Source organism: Cyprinus carpio, chromosome A4 (genome assembly GCF_018340385.1).
Source record: "Cyprinus carpio isolate SPL01 chromosome A4, ASM1834038v1, whole genome shotgun sequence".
NCBI lineage: Eukaryota > Metazoa > Chordata > Actinopteri > Cypriniformes > Cyprinidae > Cyprinus > Cyprinus carpio.
The window spans coordinates 3,532,833-3,554,091 of NC_056575.1; the positions used below are offsets into that span (position 1 = coordinate 3,532,833).

The 21,259-nt window shown below is 38.8% G+C and overlaps 1 protein-coding gene across 5 annotated transcripts in view; it reads right to left on the bottom strand.

Annotated features, from left to right (window-relative positions):
• LOC109045433 (diacylglycerol kinase iota-like) overlaps window positions 1-20,626 on the bottom strand; it is a 40,399-nt gene extending 19,773 nt beyond the window's left edge. For 3 of the 5 annotated variants that reach the window (XM_042747246.1, XM_042747235.1, XM_042747201.1), the window contains exons 1-5: window positions 19,821-20,626; window positions 3,201-3,309; window positions 959-1,054; window positions 913-918; window positions 484-552 (exon numbers count right to left, since the gene is read on the bottom strand). In XM_042747246.1, coding sequence (XP_042603180.1) covers window positions 484-552; window positions 913-918; window positions 959-1,054; window positions 3,201-3,309; window positions 19,821-20,029 — 489 coding nt within the window. In that variant the 5' untranslated portion in view covers window positions 20,030-20,626. Of the gene's footprint in view, window positions 1-483; window positions 556-912; window positions 919-958; window positions 1,055-3,200; window positions 3,310-19,820 lie in introns of all 5 variants that reach the window. The other 2 variants (XM_042747224.1, XM_042747213.1) reach the window with 2 other exon arrangements.
• Window positions 20,627-21,259: the final 633 nt, after the last annotated feature.

Sequence of the window (21,259 nt, forward strand, 5' to 3'; positions counted from 1 at the left end):
ATAGAAATATATGCAATGTGAATATATATGAATACACACATACATATATATATAGAGAGAGAGAGAGAGAGAGAGAGAGAGAGAAAGAGAGAGTGATATTTAAACAAATTTTTTAAACATAATAAATAGTAATCTCTATTTACCTAATATACATAAACTATCAAAAAACAGACATTACAACACAGTAAAACATTCATAAAATGTCCAGCAAGACACTATATATTGCAATATATACCGTTCCCTTGATATTCTTTCACATCTATTCACCCAATTGCACTGATAACTATATTTTAATACCGCAACAGCAGGAACCCACAACTCCTGATCCTAAAAACCATAACTGCAATACCTAGATTATACCATCTCATGCCATTTCATCATCCTCCTGATGTCTGTTTGAAGAGACAAACGTCGGCGTTCATCTGTTGAGGGCATATTGATGACGTGCATGAGAATTACAGAGATATTTCTGCCTCCGCTCACCTTGTCCAGCTCCTGGATACACGCCGTGTGGACCACGATCTTACAGGCTGCACACTTCCTCCGGGGAGCCGATTAAAGAGAACCAAACAGCACAAAACACATAAGAGCAAGAGCACACATCTACGATCCATCTTAGAATTCAACTGTAATATGCTCTCATCTTCAGCGGTAAAAAGCTTCCTCTGAGGCAGGGAATGATTTTGCTAACCACTTGAAGTGGCAATAATAGAGTTACAGAGCGTGGCGCAGTGCTTTAACAAAAGCCTAACAAAACCCTTTTACCTGCTGTACATTCTCAGACTAATAGCTGCCTCTTCCTTTCAATACACACTAGCCTCACATTATCTCATGAAAGAAAATCTCACTGCTAAAACGCTCTAATGACACTCTTCTCTGCCTTCAGCTCGCTGTGCAAATACAGCAACCGTCTGACTTCTCTTGTCCGTTTTAACCTGTTTAACCACATTATACTCACTGCAATCTTGACCACGCATGTCTCTTCACCCAGGTAGCAGAGATCACCGGAGCAATTAGTCTCCAGCCACAGGTGGTCACCATTCACTGCATTCTCCTGTGCATGAAGATATAAAATTTTGTGGCTTTTAATCCATGTTTATGTCTCATTTGGAAGGCTGTTCTCTCTGGAGGTCGCATACGTATCATTTCAGAAAAGCAACCATTATAAAACTTACTGTTATTGCTTGTGAGGCATAAATTAATGCAATTTCTTTCTTACTTTGAACTCTACTTTTCTGAGTATCAGTGACGCATGCAGCAGAGAAATGTGAGAACTAAAAATGAGACAGTCCATGTCTGCTACATTTGAAGCTAATGCTAATACTCATAAATGCTCACACAATTAGTATATATGCTTATTTAAAAGTCCATTTTACTCTGTCAGGAAAACAAATCAAAAGGATTGATCAAATTCTCTCTAGAATGAAAAAAAAATCCCCTTATGCTAACTGCTTGGCATGTAGCAAATCATTATTAAACTGAATCAACACTAAATTGACTTTAGTTAAATAATGACACTTTTCTGTAGAAATGCTTTATAGTGTGAAAAATATAGTGTTTGAATTTTCACTCGGAAATTGCTAGTAAATTTCACAGTCCATTACAAAGAAACCACACGTAACATTGAATTAAACATAAAATTTTAAAGTAGAAAGAGAAATGTTCTTGTAAAGCTTACTCCAACAGTATTTGTTTTATCCTTTTTTTTTACATTGTAGTTCTAAGTTCAATTCATAACTAATGAACTTTTCAACATTTACTCATTACTGAACTAAACTGAACTCAACAGAACTGAATAATAAGTCAAGGTTTATACAGTACAGATTGATTCAAAGCAGCTTCGGAGTACTAAACCCAGAAAATAACAGTATTATTAATATTTCAAAATCCTTCAATAATGCAACTGTATTCATTTCCTTCTTGAAATTTCTTGCAATATTAATACTGTTACTTTCTTGTTGTGTTACTGTGAAGCTTCTTTGAATCGATCTGTACTTTATAAACCTTGACTTAACCAATGTACTGTATAGGAGCATGTAACGCACATTCAAATCACACAAACACTTATTTCATATGGCAACAACACTGTTGTGTGAGGCTTCAATTAGCACTGACTCGCGCACACACACTTAGCAGCTGCATTAATGTTTGATGGCTGCGCTGGTCACATTGGGAACTAGCAGGGAAGGAAAGGCCAGCAAAGACGCACAGGAAGTGCCCCGCTGGGCCCCGCCCCCTCAGCAGTCTCCATCTGTACACACAGCACCTGGATTAACGAGTCTCTCTTTTGTCATGCCAACCGTCTGTGCGGGACCCACCCACGACTAACCGCGCCCACCGGTCTGAATGTGCTGACATGTGCAAAACTAATGCACAACCTTATCTCGACACTAACATTAGTGCTTGAGTCTGGGAATGTCTCATATTATACACAAAACTCACACTGAAACATTGTAAACTAGTGCCACCTGCATTGCTATACTGTTGCTAAATAAAATAAAATGACATCAAAATAAATTTTACATGAAAAACAACCAATTTAAATAAATAAGCTTACGCTGAAGTACTAAAATTACTGAAACTATACAGAAATAAAATATTAAAGCTAAATAGAAGCATTTAAAAAAAATAAATGACAAAAGCTCAAAACAAAACTAAAACTGAAATTAAAAATAATATAACAATAAAAGCTCATTTAAAACTTAATTAAGTAATGCTGAAAAATGTAAGAAAGAAAATCTAATGCAACTAACTGAAATAAAATAAGATTTAAGTGCACACTATACTAAAATGACAAAATGAAACTCAAATAAAACTAAATTAAAGCTAAATAGAAACATTTAAAAAAAACAATAAATCTTATAAAAATGACAAGCACAACAAAACTACATAAAACGAAAATGAAAACTGCAAGCTAAGTTAAAACATTAATAATATGTAACACTATATAAATAAACTATAATAGTATATAAATAATACTAAAATAACACTGGTTCTGGATGGTTATTAGGTGGTTGCTAGGGTGTTTTAGGTGGTTGCTAGGTGGTTACTTGATGGTGCAAATCAAAAGGAGTCATGTCTATATCGAAGTACAATAAGATACCATTGCAGCATTGCCAGAGTCTTTTTTTTCAGTGGGAAAGCTGATAAGACACACTTGGACAGACAACCGGAGTGAAAGACAGACGAGGTACACTTACGCTCCAGTCCACTGTGCTGCGAAGCTCCTTGGCCGGTCCATTGCTCAGGGCAGGGAAGGGACTGTGGGCAGGACCCAAATGCTGGAGGCCTGACCGGGAGATGGCTTTCCTGCAAAGCAGAATGACCACAAATAGCTTCAGCCCAAGAGTAAACGCATTCAAGAGAAAATAATGAGACCTTGCTGAACTGAAGGTTTTGACATCTGGGCTAAAGCTCCTTGCTGTTGCACATAAAAGGTCTAGTCATCATGGAGCTAAAGCGGGGACACACTGAAAACACACACACAACAGGAGACGGCCGTCTACCTTGTGCCAGTATCAAAATGATCCAGACCAATCTGTTAACCAGTCTGCTTGGCCAGGAAGTTCCCATAATTCCCTGCATGCAAAGAGAGCTTCTGCCTCATATGGTATGAAATAAGCAAAGAATGTTCTTAGACACAATGTGTGTGTGTGCTTGTGTCACAGCAAGGGACTTGCACTTGATCACTTCCTCTGTCTGTCATTCTTCCATAGAATTAGCCATCATCTAATGCAAGTATGCACAGTTAGTTCTAATTAAACCTATATTCACACCGGTAAAAAAAAACTGCCTGTACAAACACAGAGCAAATATGTTTCAGGAGATTTATAGCACACTATGGCCAAAACATTAACACCTGCACTTGCTACTGATATATCAAAGTGAAAGTGTAGCATGCAGGTTTCATATCTCCAGCTGTGTTATGTGCAAGTTGTGCATATTAAAGTGTGTAACTGAACTTGCTGAATCTCCAAGCTCCTTCCTCAAAAACTGCTGCCACCTGATCTTCCTCCAAAGAGCTCAGTATTTAACATAGTAAACACACAGCGCCATATGGTCGTCCCTTTTGAAGCAAAGACTGAAAGTGACCCAATGCTGGGTGTATAATTTTACACACTCACGACACAAGCAACGCAGGCAGGGGGTGAAAAGAACAACAAATGAGGAAATGGTGGGCCGTACACCTGACACCCTGCTGAAAGTTTCAAATCCTCGTCTAAAATTATCGCGTTCAGAAAGAACACAAGCGAGAGTCCAGTTACGAGCTCTTCTGTAAGGGAGCCAGGGCCACGGCATCATGTACCTTTACCCTCCGAGCTAAAAATAGAGCCAATGGTGGATGACATGTGAGTTGGAAACATGCCACTGTGATGAAATGTGGTGAAGGCCAGGAACATGACAACAAATACATAATATGTCATACATGTGTAGGCAAGAAAAGTTCTCTTTAACATCTCAAATTGCTTCTAGACACCAATGTGCTAAAATGGAGATGAAACAAGACATCTAGCATGTCTTCTCTAGGGTTTCAGAATAGATCTCAACAATGACCTTCTCTTTAAACAAAGTTGACACTTAAATAAAACATAAATGTGAGTCTCCTTAGCAATGAAAGAGTGACTTGTGAGCAACAAAAAGTGAAATTTGATGACATACTGTATGCATCGGAAAAAGGCCATTCCTGACAGAATGCTGTGAAGGAAACATGCAACATGAGGAGCTGAGTAAGAAAGCTTTCGTTAGAAAACATCCTGAATACTAAATCATTAGTGTCACATGTCTCAGTGGATTAGACTGCACTAAAATGATCAAATCCTCAGTCTGATATAGAGGCAGCAGAAGAGGTTGAGACCTCCATGTCCTCTTTCCCATTGCAGTCAGGTAAATGAGTAACGCATTTCTATTTAATATTATTCCATGGCATTAAGCAAATCAATCAACGATGTCTACTGTTTAAGGACACCATACATTAGCGTGTATAATCAGTCCTGGGTAAACAGTGTCATTTCGCAGAGAGCAGAACATTTCACTAGAAAGTAATCAACTGAGTGCACACCACGCAGGCAGAATGGAACACAATTTGAGATAAAGGATACGCCACACGCCATCCAGAGCCGGTGGAAACAGACAGGAAGAGCAATCAGCGAGACTGCTATAATGGAATTAGTTCTACTAAAACCAGCTTTGACAGAGGTCTGGCTTCATTGAGAGATTGCAGGAGGATGATGTGCATGTGTGTGACGTATCATCGGCCAGTATTAATTTGCCGTGCAAGTTCCTGTTTATCCAAGTAGCAGACATGAAGGGATGGACAGAGGGTTTACATGTGCGAATGCAGGGGATGTGTGTTCAGTCTCCCTCCCACAACACCCTGCGGTAATATCGTCCCTCCTGTGTAGTCATGGCAACAGTCCAACACACGCCACCATTGGTGTATTTAAGTCTTTAAATCTTGTTGTCAGCATCATAATCTCTATCCCCGCTCCCATTGTCTTGGCCAATTACATTTTGTAGTTGTGTGTGGGATGAAAACTCCGTCCATGCTTTAAGTCAGGTGTCAACCCACGTACACTGCTATGATATCATCTCTCTGCGCTGCCCACTCTCGATCTCAGTAAGAAAAGTAGTAAAAGAGTGAAGTTCTGCTTGGAGTTCGGCTGCTTAAGAAACATGCAGCAACACCTGGTTAAACTAGATTGCAAAGAGACCATAAAACTGTCACTAACCTGTAGCCGAGAAGCCTGTGGTACCAGGTTACCTTCCGCTTCCGCCCTTTCCCGCATACTCGCTTCTCCTGGGCCCTGATCATTCTTCCATTTCTCCTTCTCAGCCTGTATCCTCCTTTCCTAACCTCCAGGGTGCTTCCTACCTCTTCCCCAGCAACATCCAAAGTTGGGAAAGCAGACGGCTCACTTCCACCGCTGCAAGGAAGGCTGACATCACTGTTACACATGGCTGCCTGCTAGAGCCAGAGCATGCCTAACACACCCAATCACGCAACCTCCCGCTGCCCATGTAGCGCTGAGATCATCAGCTGTCAGGTAGCTGAGACCTGATGGAGGATACCTGAGAACCCAGAGGCGTGTATAGGTGTCAGATCCTGTCTGTCACCAGAGACAAGAATCTCTCATCATTGCCATCGTTACCCCCAGAGAACCAAACCACAAGGTCAGCCCCACGTCTAGCACTTCAAGCTATTTTAAGGTCCATTATGTAACACAAGTTGACCTTCTGCAAGACAATCTATCGGCAACCTGTTACAAAGGGACACTTTATCCTGAGTAGTTGACTGGCTCTCTGTTCTGCCCAGACTGACTGAGTCGCAATATAATGACTCTACAGGATGTGACTTAATTCGATGGCCTCACACTCTGATGATGCAAAGCTTTTTGTGAGTAGTCTGATTATGTAAAATCAAATATTCATGGATCTGTGTTCTTCAGCTAGTGCCTGGCAGGTGACGTACGCCAGCAAGTTCTTTCTTGATTTGACTAGTGATTATGAAAGAGTGAAAATGAGGCTGAAAGGTAATGATCCTTTTATGTCTTGACACAAGTGAGGTCAACCAAGTAATGTGAAGACAATGAATGATATGGACATGATCTGTTGGAATTTGCTGGCAGGAAGAGTCTCTAATCTTGTCACTCTCACTTTTTTCTTTCTTTCTTTTTCTCTCTACTTCTGCTTCACTCAATCCCTCCTTGTAGCTCTCTAACTGGGTCAGTGTGCTCGCTGTGATTCTTCGTGCCCGTGGGCCACTGGCGAACATGCACTTGAAGGACAGCTTCTCTGAGCCTTACCATTACCGACTTCCTCAAGGCTACTGGCGCATCACAGCACAATCCTTCTTCCTCTCCTCATTCTCATCAGAGTAGAAAGTCCTTGACATGGACCTTTTTCTCATGCCTCCCTCTCACTCCAGAGATTAAGATCTAAGGATCAGCACTTGGGGGGTGAAAAAACACTAGCGAGAGACAGATGTATTTAAGGTAAAAAGTAACAAATCAATGCGTATGCATAGCTCCCACAAGACCCCAAGCCTGAGAGGAATCTCAGGCAGATCGGTGATTAGCACTAATTCAATCTTTGTGCTTTTATCTGAAGCCAGCAGCGTCCTGATAACAATGTGAAGAACAGAACAACAGTGTTTCAAGAGGCAATACAGAGCGTTCTAGATAAGAACATCACACAACACATTAACAGCACTTCATTTTTAGCACACGTCTTGTTATCTGTTTATCGAATAATAGTAAGGAGGTGTCTCACGAGTCTTCTTATGTGACAGATTTAGGACATGCATTACATATCCCCAGAGGGATTCCTAATGTTTTTGTGGCTAACTTGTTTCTTGGTTGGATTAAACCAGCAACCCTCTGGTTACAGCACACAGGAGTCCCACCAAGTGGAAAACATTAACCAGGTTGCAGATTGATCCCAACAAGAAACAAATTATCGCCATTGTGCTCTATAAATTCAGAGTATCCCAAACTTTTTTGATCCAAGACACTGCATACTACTTTGTTTGAATGCTTTGGGGGTTTACCCTGTCCCAAAGCATGGATGCCGTTTCTAAACCATTGCACTTATGCTAATGTTTCCTGAATAAATGTGGTCAGGGTATTAGTCACTCAGTTTATACGTGTCGGGGCTGAATTCCCTCAGGTTCCCTTTTTGTATGTGTGTGTCCGTGATGTTGTTGTTGTTGTGACTATGTGTTCATGTGTGTGCCGGATGGAGACACATTTGTCTCATTTGCCCCTGAGCTCTGTCACTGCAGCCTGACACACACCCACTGACAATGGCAGGAAAGCTACACACAAACACACACATACGCAAACTCAGCACATACATCACACTTGTGACCGGATCATGGGGAAGGAATGGAAGTAAGAGGTAGGTGGACACATCCGTGGGCAGATCCAGTTATATATGGGGGTTTCTTCAGCTATGGACACATTTGGCCTGGTGGACCAAAAGTGAGAAAATAAACTCAAACAGTGCACATACATACATATATATAACATGTTTGATAACATTCCATGGTGGCTATTCACGGACACTGTAATCATAGTACAATCGGATGGCACTAGAATCTGCCCACTTCACATGACATTTTCACACATACAGAACAAACTTTTCTGCTATCCTTCTCGGGATGTCACCCTCGCTCTTGAAAACCCAGATAACATCTGTGGTGGAGCTGTTGATGGAAGAGCTCAGCAAGCCTGATTCACTGACAGATGAATGTGATTTGCTATTATTTCAGCTAAATTAACTCTGCGCCTTCTTCTAACAGCGTAGGAAATGCATGATACAAATCCAGACTAACTGTTTACTGGCAGCAGGTGTTTGTATCTGTGCATGTGTGTGCCACTCATGGAACGAGTAGCTTTCTAGCGTTTTATATCTTTAAATGCATTCGTTTGGTAATGCATTCATTGTGTAGTACCATATTCATTTATAGCGTTTCATTAAATGCTCAACATGCACTGAAAGTCAACATGCATTGAGGATACTGTGAACTTATAAGTGTGCAAAAGAACACCCCTCCTGCTGGTTTAGTGGTCAGACAGGAAGCCTGGGCTTTTCCCGCTTCAACTCCCCAAACAACAGGGCTCAGATATTTATATCCATCACCACCCAGCCTAACTCTGCGACGCACACTTTCCCTCCACAGTCCAGTGATGACTGTCATTCCTCACATGTCGTTCTGTCCGGCCTGTCTCTGCTCTGTCTCTGTTCCTCTCTCACAGATGAGGGACAGCAGAGTGTTTGTGTGTCCTTTCCTCATGGCGATGTGACAATCTGTTCCTCAACCCCTCTCTTGTTCCCTCTTTCCTTCCTCTTCTAAAGGGTATAAATATATAGGACCTGTTTTTAAAGAACAATCCTCTTCAGTCTCTCTTTATCTTTCTCAAGATTATCTCAGGTCTTCAGCCTCTCACCTTCCTCCTTAACTCTCACTTCATCTTTGTCTCTTATTTCTCTCTCCTTCCGTACCCTTCTCCCTTTCCTTCTCGTCAGGGTCAAACTTCAGGGTCTCCCGGCAGACCAGCTGCTGTGGGCCACATTCACCTCGTCCTTCACCACATGACGGAGCAAAGACACTCTCCCCCTCCATCCCTCTGTCCTACATTCATTTTCCTCCCCCTTGTCTTTTCTCCTCTCGTCTGATTATCTTATGCACCGTTGCTTCTCATGTATTTTTAAGAATGTTTGGATATTTCTACAGGAAAACAAGACAAAAATACTGATTAACAGAGTGATTTTCTGCAGTGCAGCGGGTGCAGGGTCCGTGGGCGGTCTGGCTTTGGCGAGTGCCGTTCACGCGGATCCAAGTGCTCGTGGGTAATCGCCTATTGCTCTATTCATTTCAGTCTCTCCTGCATTGACACTTTCTCCTGTTAAAGATCTTCATGCGTAGCAACACCACACATTTTACATTCCTCCAGCTCACTGCAAAAGAAAAATGTGATTTCTTAAAAAGAACTGAAGCAGTTCAGTCACTCAATTGACTGAAGATATAAAAGTGAACTAGATTTCTGAAGAAAATATTAAGTGGTGCCTGATTGTGCAAAACATGGTGACACTATACTATGCGCTCTGAGTGTTCTGGTACAAAGTTGCTATGTTGCTGCCAAGATGTTCTAGAATCTAGATGGTTGCTCGGGCATTATTAGGGTGTTCTGGGTGGTTGCTAGGGCATTTTCAGTAGCATGGCTACGCTGTTGCTATGACGTGTTTATATACAGTTGCAATAGTGTTAGGAGTTGTTTTTAGCTTTTATAATGTTGCTATGCAGTTGCTAGGGTGTTTCTACACATTGCTATGCAGTTGCTGAGGTATTTTGCGTGTTTTTATTTCATGTCTATGCAGTTACTATGCCATGTTTGTCACATTTCTATGGTGTTCAAAATGGATTTTAACATGTTGCTATGTGGTTGCTAGGGTGTTCTGGATGTTTTTTTCACATTGTTATGCAGTTGCTAGTGTGTTTTTAGAGGGGTTTTTTTTTGATCGCAGGGCTATGTGGTTGTTACAGCATTAAGTTATTTTATTGAGTTGCTATATTGTTCTGAGTGGTTTTTATCTTGTTGCTTTGCAGTTGCTAGGGTGTTCTGGGTGGTTGCTTACTGGGTCAGTCATACCAGCTCACCCACAAGTCTGTTCTCTAGATATTGGCTTTTGGGTCCTTCCTTCAATGTAAATCTATGGGACTTTTTTGCTCGATTATCATCCGCCAGGCTATTTTACAAGTATGATCCATTATAAAAGTTACAGAACACTCAATAAACGGCCCAACCTGAGATATCAGTCATGTCTGTAACACAAACAGTGTACCAAATGTCTAATTCTTATGGTTAGTAGTTTGTTAAAATCATATGTGAACAACAGCATTAGCGATGCTCGTCTTAAACACAAACAGCTTGTGCTGATAAATGGTTTCATTATCTTTTAAAGCATAGCATCTTACATCAAAGTAAATCCTTGCGGGTAAACAGTAGGGATGGCAGCTCTTTATTAACGCTGTAAATAACAGTGATTTCTCCTTTGATGCTGGCATTCAATGCAGACACAATAATACAGCGTTATGTGCACAGTTTGCTCTTGCATGTAAAATTTGTTATTTCAATTGCTTTGCAGCGCAACAGAAACAGCTGTGACACATTTCCCGGTGTTTTGAGGGAGAGGTCCAGACCCCATGCAGTTTCTGTGTCCTTCCCTTGACTGTCTGTGACCTGACAAACACACACACACACACACACACACACAGTCTGTCTTTTGGCCAACAACAATCACAGGAAACCAAGTCAGGTCAGCCCCTCAGAGTTTAGTAACAACACATATAGTATGGCTAAAATATAGCTAAAAAAAAACAATTATCAATATTTTGACAATATTCAATACGCTATCTTTGCATTTCTGTCGCTCAAACAGTACTTAGTTCTATCAATACCAGGTCATGGGTTCGATTCCTCAGGAATCCACAAGCATATGAATGCAATGCAAGTCGCTTTGGATAAAAGCATCAACCAAATGCATAAATGTAAATGTATCTTCTTGATAATTATGAATTTGCTCTGAAATAACCATTATTACAACTGAAAGCTACTGTAGCTAATTTGATTCAAAAGTTTTAATGCAAGATCTAAAATACTGTAAAAAAAAAAAAAAAAATAGTTCAAAAATATGTTCTTCTTCAAATGAACACATTTCATTATTTGCATTTAAATGCACAAAAATAGCCTAAACTTTTATAATATTTTAAATATTTTATATTTTTAAATATAAATATAAAGATACTTTTATAATATTTTGAATATTAATATTGAAAGGAATCAAACATTAAAACTCCATTTTAAGTTTCCAAGACACTGTTCCCAAAAAGCACAGAAATATTCATCATAATCGTCTTTGTAAATATAATATATATCACCCAGTCCTAATACATAATGTACATATGTTTTTCTGCTGGAGGAGGTGTTTGAACGCTCTGCACTGCATGCGATGTTCTCTCAAGTTATAGATATACACTAACGTGACAATCCGGCGTCGTGCGCGCTCAGGGGCTCCGCGAGTGGGAGCGTGTGGGATCGGACTGTATAATTACATATAACTGTGACGGTGATGCTTTTGTGTGAGTGTGTGTGTGAGATTAAGAGGATCATTGGGAGAGTATGTGGGAGTGATGGATCCCACTCCTGCCTGTATATAAACCTCCTCTCGCTCTTTCTTCTCTCTGTTCTCCTCCTCTGGCTGCTGAAACCTCCATAATTAACCTCTGTGTTTGGTGCAGGGTGCGGGGGAGGCATCGGAAGCACGCATCTCTCCCCTATCTGACCCATCCATCTGCTGAAAATAGCCCAGCAATCAAGAACAAAGCTCTGAGATGGACTCCGGCGGATCGCACACCTACATGAGTGTGTAGAAACTGCTCGGGCCGGAATATGGGTCCCAAAAGCCTACTTTATACTAACATCTCCAAAAGACCAGGTTTAATTACTGTAATTTTCACATGACAATCCCTACAGGTGTCTTGAGCTCAGACTTTTGACTATCAGACCACAGTCTGATCTAGTTCGCAGATTAGTAAGGAAGTGAATGCAGATTAACAGGTAAAATGATCAATCCCAGCTTGCTTTGGTTATGTGACGTTTAGTGCTAGGTAATCTAAAATTAAACTCTTAAAGCTGACTATATAAAGGTCTAGGTTTTTTATAGGGGACAAAACAACTTGACACCCCAAAATCCTAAAAATGCAAGACACACACACACACACACACCAGGTCCAGGTAGCTTAATTAAAAGCTTAATTGAAAGCAGGCATGCTATAATAAATAATAATAATAAAAAAAAATTATAATTATTATTATTATTTTTTTTTACTTGACACCCTAAAATCCTAAAGTGCAAAAAAGTGTAATGTGTATTTAAAAATTGCATTTAAATATAGAATTCAAATATGCAACTTTCAGAAAGGGTTTGTATTGTGCAAACTGTCTAACAGCTAATGCTAAAACCACTGTATAAAAAAAAAATCAAGACAATCTAGAAAAACACAGTCCACTAGTTAATTGTGGACAATTAATCAACTCTCCTGATTCATCTCTATTCTATGACTGACATCCAAAACCACAGGATTTGAATTGAAAGTTAACCCCTGACATCCTAAACCACATGAAATGTAAATAAACGTCTATTACCACTGTCAAAAACACATTCAGGACATGATGAAATTATGAAATAAATAAAAAATATATAATTCAAATTAAAAAAAAAATGTGTATGTGGGCTGAATTTAAATTTAAAGAATGGGTTGAATCTGAATTTAGAGAGCGTTTTTATCATGCAAAGTGTTTAACAGCTAAAGCTCTGCACAATAAATAAAGCACGAATGCTAAACCTACAACTAGTGTTAAACCTATAAAAACAAGAAAAAAAATGTAGATAACCTAGAAAAAATAAATGGACTAGCCAGTGGACTAATGTCCTTAACCACAAGTTTTGAACTGAAAATTAACCCTTGACATCCTAAACCACATGAAATGTAAATAAACATCTATCATTCATGTCAAATAAACCCATCCATGACCTGCAGCTCACTGAGTTTCCTTTAGTACAATATGTAGTTGTTATCCGTGACCTGTGCCTCTCAAATACACCATTCAATCCCTGTGCGTCCCAAAAAGCCTCTGAACACAGAGTAATGCTGGCAGATGGCTCTCCTGGTAATGATCAGGTAAATGTTGTGTTGTGTGTTGTAAACAGCAGTCTGAATGCAACACTAATGTGTGTCAGGACCCTGAATCCTCCATTAGTGTGGTAAAAGTGGGACGGATCTACTCCGTTCCGCCTCTCAGAGGGCTTTGGGGACGTGAGGGCCCTCCTGGTTTTTCTTTTCCACCTGAAGTCCTGGTTGCCTAATTGAATTAATCATTTGCTAAATGAGGGCTGGGCTGCTGTAACCCTGTGCTATCAGTGTATAAAGGGCTGAACCCATCCACACACACATGCACGCACACACAACCTCCCAGACCACAGCTGGAGAGAGATAGAGGCAAGCTATAATTAGTGAGCACATTACACAGAGAAAGAGACCAGGAGAGAGACAGAAAGAGAGAATTGTGCTGAAAAGATGTGCTGTGTGCACAGAGCGAATGCAAATGAGCTGCACATGTTTACAACCTTATCCAGCCTGAGAAATAGATGATAAACTTCTCTTCTGCATCTTTTCATTTATTGCTTCTTTTAGAGGCAGAACTGCATTATGATATTTAAACTTGAGAGCACTAAAAAAAGGAAAAATAAAAAGAGAAATAAAACTGAATACATTAATTAATCGGATTAGCCTATTTCTGCCTTTTTAATTTTTTGTGAGATACACTTTAAAATATGAGATAAAGTTGCAGTTGTGAGAGGAAAAAGTCATAATTGTAAGGTATAAAGTTTCAATTATGAGAAATAAAGTCACAATTGTGAAAAATAAAGTTGCAATTATGAGATATAAAGCCACAAGTCACAATTGCAATGAACTTTTTTCAGTTTTTAAAAAATATATTCTTAATGTTTTTTACATTAGTCTCTTGTGTTAACCAGGGCTGCAAAGGCCTATATTTAATCAAAATACAGTAATGATAATAATGAAATGATAATAAAGTGAAATAATTTATCAATTACAAATAACCAATTTCTACTGTAATATATTTTAAAATGTAATTTATTGCTGTGACCAAAGCTGAATTTTCATTACTTATTACTTCAGTGTTCAGTGTCACATGATCCTTCAGAAATCAATCTGATATGCTGATTATTATTTACCAGTGTTAAAAATAGTTGTGCTGCTTCTTGGAAACCATAATAAAAAAAATTCAGGATTGTTTGATTAATAGAAAGTTCAAAAGCATTTATTTGATATATCAGTCTTTTTTCACATCATAAATGTCTTCACTTTGACTTTAATGTGTCTTCGCTGAATAAAAGTATTAATTTCTTTAAATTAAAAAAAAGTAGTATACTGTTACCCATGATGTTTTTTGACGTTTTATTTAATTATTCATATTGTGATGTAAGATTTTGGTCATACCATCCACTTTGTATCAACAAGACTACACCAGGTTAGCAAGTACCCAGTGGACATTTCCATGCACCTGAGGTAACTCACAGAAGCAAACGCAAGAGGATGAAATCCTCTAATATGCCATTACCATGAATGAATTAAAAACAGTCAGCCGGTAGGATTACACACCAATTTTACTGCTCCAGCAATCAGTTGAATTACTCAGCGTCAGGATCCAGATCATGAATAAAACTCAGTCCTGTCACATCATCAGCCAAAAAAGCCACCCAGTAATCCCAGTACAGCCTGTATATATGCAGGAGCCTGTGTACGGAGATACCATGTCCTCTCCATTTAACACATGTTTACATTCATTATGCAGAGCTCTGGGGTTTCCCCTAAAATCAACACAACTGGGCAAAACCAGACCAGATTTCTGGTCTTAGAATATATATATAAATATTGATTTCCCCGCTATTTTTGTGCAATTAAACCAAGAATGATTTTACAAAAACACTACCGCTCAAACGGCGACAGAAATTACAGACCTGCATCTATGTTCAAGAGCACATTCAGGACAGCAAAGACAACAGGAAATGAACATAAACCATATTTACATTCTTAACAAATATCCCTTATGATATTGCACACAATTCATTTGATTCAATGCAATAAAATGTTACTTTGCACATATAAATGCAATACAATTTTTGGCATCTAAACGCAACAACATTTTTTTGCATCTACACACACAATAAAAATTTTCTTTGCATCTAAATGCAATAATGTGTCTAAATGTAATAATAAAAAATGCATCAAAATGCAACATTATTTGTTGCATCTATATAAAATAACATTACATTTTTATGCAACATCATAAATGCAACAACATTAAAACTACTTTTTCCTGAAAAATATATATAGTTTTTTTATCTTCTGGTGTAAAAATATTAACAATATAACCAATAACATCTTGTTAGGTTAGAACACTTGTCCTATATACGCTCAAAAGTTTGTCACATAAGTTAAATGAGTTGCGAGTGCATTAAAAGAGGCACAATTATTAACACGATGGGTAAGTGATGCAACAAACCAAAGCCTGTCCATACAGCAAAATCACGCCTACGGCAGTTAAAACCACATTTCATTCTCTCGTTTGATGCTCCACCAAAACACATTGACGGCAGCTGCTGTAGCATGTTTTATAAAAGACCAGCGAGCCTGTTTAAGCCATCAGTGTCAGAGAGAATTAGAGCGGGCGAACAGCACACGCGGTGAGACTGTGTTAACTCCCTGCTGAAGTGGGGGAAGACCAATGAAGAGACAGAGGGGGAGATGAAGTCTCTCACACCTCCAGTGTGCTGGTTGTCTGCAGGTGCTTCTCTGCCAGAACTACAGTTGCAGGACTGAGTCAAGTAGAGGAACAACAGGAGACAGCGGAGACGGACCACTTGAAGAAAAGTGAATGGAAGAAACAGCATACAATGTTCTCAAACTAAGAACTAAGACTTGTAAACATGTTTATTTGTGGGCATTAAAAGTCATTTAAGTCATCATTTGGCTCTTAAATCAGTGTAAATGCAGTTCGGGCCTACTACAAAACAAAAGCCTGGGACTAAATTTTTGCTTCGACCCCAGATGAGGCCCAGCTCAGATCAGCCGGAAGCTTCACCGAACAGAACAGCCGAGGAAAAGCTTCTTACACTCATATACCTAATAAGGAAAAGCTTAAAAAGCCCAATCCTCAGACTGTAATACAAACCCCCACCGCAGCAGAAAAATGCAAAAAGACTGGCTTTATCAGCGTTAAGCCGCCCGGTTTGCGCACAGCCATCTTCAGCAGAGATTACGACCATTTATGTAAAATCCTTATTCGCGTCAGCCATCAGGATCTACTGAGTGCTCCTGGGTTTTGCATTTTGTGGGAAATGAGACAAGACAAGCCCTCTTTTACGCACCTATGCATACCTTTGTGTGATTAAACACATCAGCTGGACTTAACAAAAGGACAAATGCGGGTCCAGAAAATGTATGTGCACATTTAGTCACTGATGGAATGACTGCAGCCCACACACAGTATTTACACACAATTCCTCTTGCGCATCAACGTTTACAGTAGGTGTGGCGGCCATTTCACACTCTGATTCAGTGCCAGCTAGAAATGAGAATTATAATATATATATATATATAACACAGCACGCTAAACTGACTGTGAAGGGTACGTCCTAATTGGGCAAAGCGTCTACAGTATTCAGCCAAACGCACAAAGCAAAGAGCCAAACAGGAGGAGGACTGGCACAACTTGGCAGATGACTAAATGCACCAAGGCCCTTATTAAAGTTTCACTGATAAAACACAACACTTGTATGTGATCAAATATTAAACCCATTCCTATCTATTCTGCAGCATCACTGGTGGCACAACGCATCACTTCCTGATAATATGCTTCCTCTTTGTGCTGACTGAATTCTCTCGATTCAAAATGCATGAATAAACTGACCCTATTTACACAGTCCTAATCTTGCATGTTACTATGAGAAAAAAATGTTTCTAATCATTCTTCAAAATGTGATTTGTTCCGCTCCTAAAACAACTTTCCCGTTCTGATGACATCACCAATCCCTCTCACTTTACAGCCCCGCCCCCTCTATCCACCTGCCATATAAACCAGTAGTTCAAATCCAATCAAAACACATTATTTTCCTCAATTAATTATTTCTTGCCACACGTGATTATGATTGGTCAATCTATTTAGAATTTTAAATTAATGGACATGCCGTCCACCATTTGCAGAATCTCGGCAAACATGGCAACAAGTTTTTTGCAGGCTGACTCTCTGATACTGAGCAGACCGTGATAAATATGCATGTTTAACTTTTCAACAGCCTGGCGGAGTGAAAATGTGTCAAGCATGTATAAATCTACAGTCAAGGCTGTGATCGGGACACTTAAAAATGCATGAGTTCTTTTTTATGTTCCATGTCTGCTGCTGCACTCCTAGAGCGTCCTGGAGAGAGAGAGGACACAAGAGCCTCTTTATAAGCCGAAAATGATTCACTAGATAACAAAAAAACTGATATAAGTGCTAGGCCTATATTTCAGGAGAGTACGTAGAAGAACAATGTGGCTCTGTTCCAAATCCTAGTGAGCTGCCAACCTAGGCAGTATTTTAAGACATCAGGTATGCTTCTGTCGCAAAGCCTGCTCCAAAAGCTATCAGCATGATTATTATGCTGATTGTGCTGCGTTATAAGACAACTTTTTTGGCACAGAACTATGTTTTGCGACAAGCTCAGTGAAAAAGATGATTGAGGAAATAAGAGAAAAAAATAATAATTTAATTCAAAATAAAAATATATACTATTTTACCCAATGTTTATGGATGCTACTATATATATATTTTTTGTGCATTTGATTATCATGTAAATCAATTAAAATCACACTGAAATCAAATGTGAGTTTCCTTTGCTTTTCATGTGAGGAACGCTATTTGCACTAATTCTTAAAAAAAAAAACATTAAATTCAAATATGTAAAATAAAAATATATACTATTTTACACAACATTTACTTGTATTTGAGTATCATGGAAATCAATTGTGATTTGAGTTTTTTTATATATATAATATATATATATATTCTTTTACTGAATATTTGTGGTTGCATATATTTTTGTGTATTTGAGTATCATGGAAATTAAATAAAATCACACTGAAATCAAATGTGAGTTCAGTTTCCTTTGCTTTTCATGTGAGGAACGCTATTTGCACTGATTCTTAAAAACAAACAAAGAAAAAAAAACATTAAATTCAAATATGTAAAATAAAAATATATACTATTTTACACAACATTTACTTGTATTTGAGTATCATGAGTTTTTTTCTATATATATATATTATTTTACAGAATATTTGTGGGTGCATATATTTTTGTGTATTTGAGTATCATGGAAATCCTGTGCATTTCATTTGAGGAATGCTTCTTACTGTTTATATAGAGCGCTTTGAATCAGTCATTTATAAGGTGTCATTACAGTTAAGATGCTGCCTATGTAGACATTAAACTCTAAGGCAGCTCAATTGATTTTGGAACAGTGTTCCTGTTTTTGTCTTTGGCAAATTCAAAGCTTCCATTTTTAGACGCTTTGTTTAAAAAAAGCAAACAAGACACTTTTATCTAAGATGCTTCGCATTTTAGGCCCTGCTGGCCAGAGTTTTTTGTTTGTTTTACTGATGGTGCGGTTGAGTTTCATGGGACTTATTGACGTCTTATCTGAATTGGAGATGGATATAGATCGCTCCGATGAAAGAGAGGACTGGCCTTAATTGTGAGCGAAGGATTGATCTACTCGGAGGAGGATTGACCTTAAGACTCTGAAGGAGCAGTAAGGGTTGTAGTGACCCTCCTCCATGGACAGGAGGTCAAATTAGGGGTCTCTGAGAAGAGAGGAACAGGCAAGTTTCCTCAAGTGACTCTAAAGTGACCACATGAAACCATTGTTTCAGCATGAATCTAGTGTTGTCAATACAGCTCAATCCGAATATTGATCTGGAATGAATGACATGATCAATGCATCCAAAAAAGCAAGATTTAGATGTTTTTTTTAACAGCTCAAGGGCAGTTTTAAAGTAGATAGAGAGGAGAACCATTGCACACGCAAACTTATCAATGCAAGTAAAATGGCTTTAGTTTAAATGGATGCACCAGAGATTATTCTGAAATTGAAACCATTCTGTAGTGCCGAAATGACCTTTAATATGTCAAAGCATGCTGTTTATGACCCTTACATGTGGAAATAGGTCTCTCTACCACAGATGAAGCCAAATTCATTACATTCAGCTATGCATCACTCTATTCATGTTGTAAGGGTTTCTTGTCAAAGAGGAAAACAGAGTTGAATCCTAATAGCAAATCAATAGCAGGCCAAACGACAATATAAAGATATCACACATATGAAAGGTTTTTTTTTTTTTACATGAAGCAATTAATTTACCAACACTAGCCCTAATGCCATTGCTGTTCTCGTGATAATAAACGAAATCTCCTTTCACAGGGACATCCTACCAAGATGTCTATTATTATTATAATTGAGTATATTATTATTTAGGTGGGTAAGTGCTGGTTTGCACAACAAATGGGGTTTGCATTGTTCAGTAACGCACACAAACAAACCATCTGACATGTTCCACCTCTCCATATGGTGGAGAAATACACGCAGTGTTGCGCACGAACGCGCAGGTTTGAATTAAACCGCATATTTACCTGTACGAGATCTGCTTCCTAAACGCCAGACCTTTGAGCTTGTCCTCCAGCGAGTCTTCCATGTCGGCGAAGCTGCTCAGACTGTCGCTGCCGCTCATCGCCGCGTCTCTCCCGCAGCCGCGTTTCTGCTCGTCCGCTGATTCCCCACCGGCGGCTCCTCTGCTGCTGCGCTCCGCCTGAGACGCGCGTATGTCGGCCAGGGGGTCCATCACGCTCCGGTCGGCACTGAGTGGACCCCCTTCTCTCTTCTCCGGTGCTTAGAAGTCCTTCCAAAGGTGTCCTCCGGTGTCCCTCATGGGATGAATAATATCTATCTATCTATCTATCTATCTATCTATCTATCTATCTATCTATCTATCTATCTATCTATCTATCTATCTATCTATCGATTGATTCCCGATTCACTCACGCGACTCTATCCAGCGGAACTACAACAACAGCTGCATCCATCCGCGAGGACATTCCGGGATTTGCCTCCTCATCCTCCACGCGCAGCAGCATTGGGCAACAAAAGTAGGACAGAGGGTCTCCGACCGGACGCACTCTCTCGTGTAAACGCGTGATGATCTCTGACGTGTCCACCGTGACTGTGATGGAAGAGTCTCCGCTGAGAGAGCGCGAGCGAGACGCGACGCGACGCGGGAGAAGCCGTGTTTACGCGAGCTTTTAAACCGGACCTGATTGTGACTACAAACCCTTTGCTCGGACAGGAACCTCCTGAGACACAGCGAAAAAATAAAATGAATAAATAAAACATTTTTTAAATAATAAACCTAGATCCTTGAGATTTATGGCGCCTGTGTTGTTCATTATTATACGATATTATAACCCAAGAATGTAGGGTTTATTAATATTATAATGTTGGCCACTCCCCCTAACTTTTTGTTACGACGGAAAAGATGCAATTATAATATTATTAATATTATTTGGCCACACCCCCAGTATTTGATTTGACAGAAAAGCCCTGGATGTTAATATTAATATAAAATGATCACATTAAATCATATATTTGTTATTTCAGTTCCTTTCTTTATGGTTCAGAAAATAGTTTTTAATTTAATTTTCAAGTGTTAACTGGTATGTTTATTCTAATTTATATATATATATATATATATATATAAAAGGTTAATTAATGTGCATTATGATATTGATAATGGAATGTTTCTTTTGCTATAGAAATATTTGGGTGAGAAAAAAAATTAACTCACTTTACAAAAAAATAAAATAATTACTTCTTAATTAAAACATGTTCAGTAAAGCTTTCAGGTTAGGATGTAAAAATCTGCTCATGCATTTAAGTACTGGTCAATTCTTTGATGCAAAATAATACTAATAATAATAATAATAATATATATACATATATATATATATATTAAAAAATATATAATAATTACACATTATAAGTTCTTTTTTAAAATTACTAAAAATGATTAAAAATC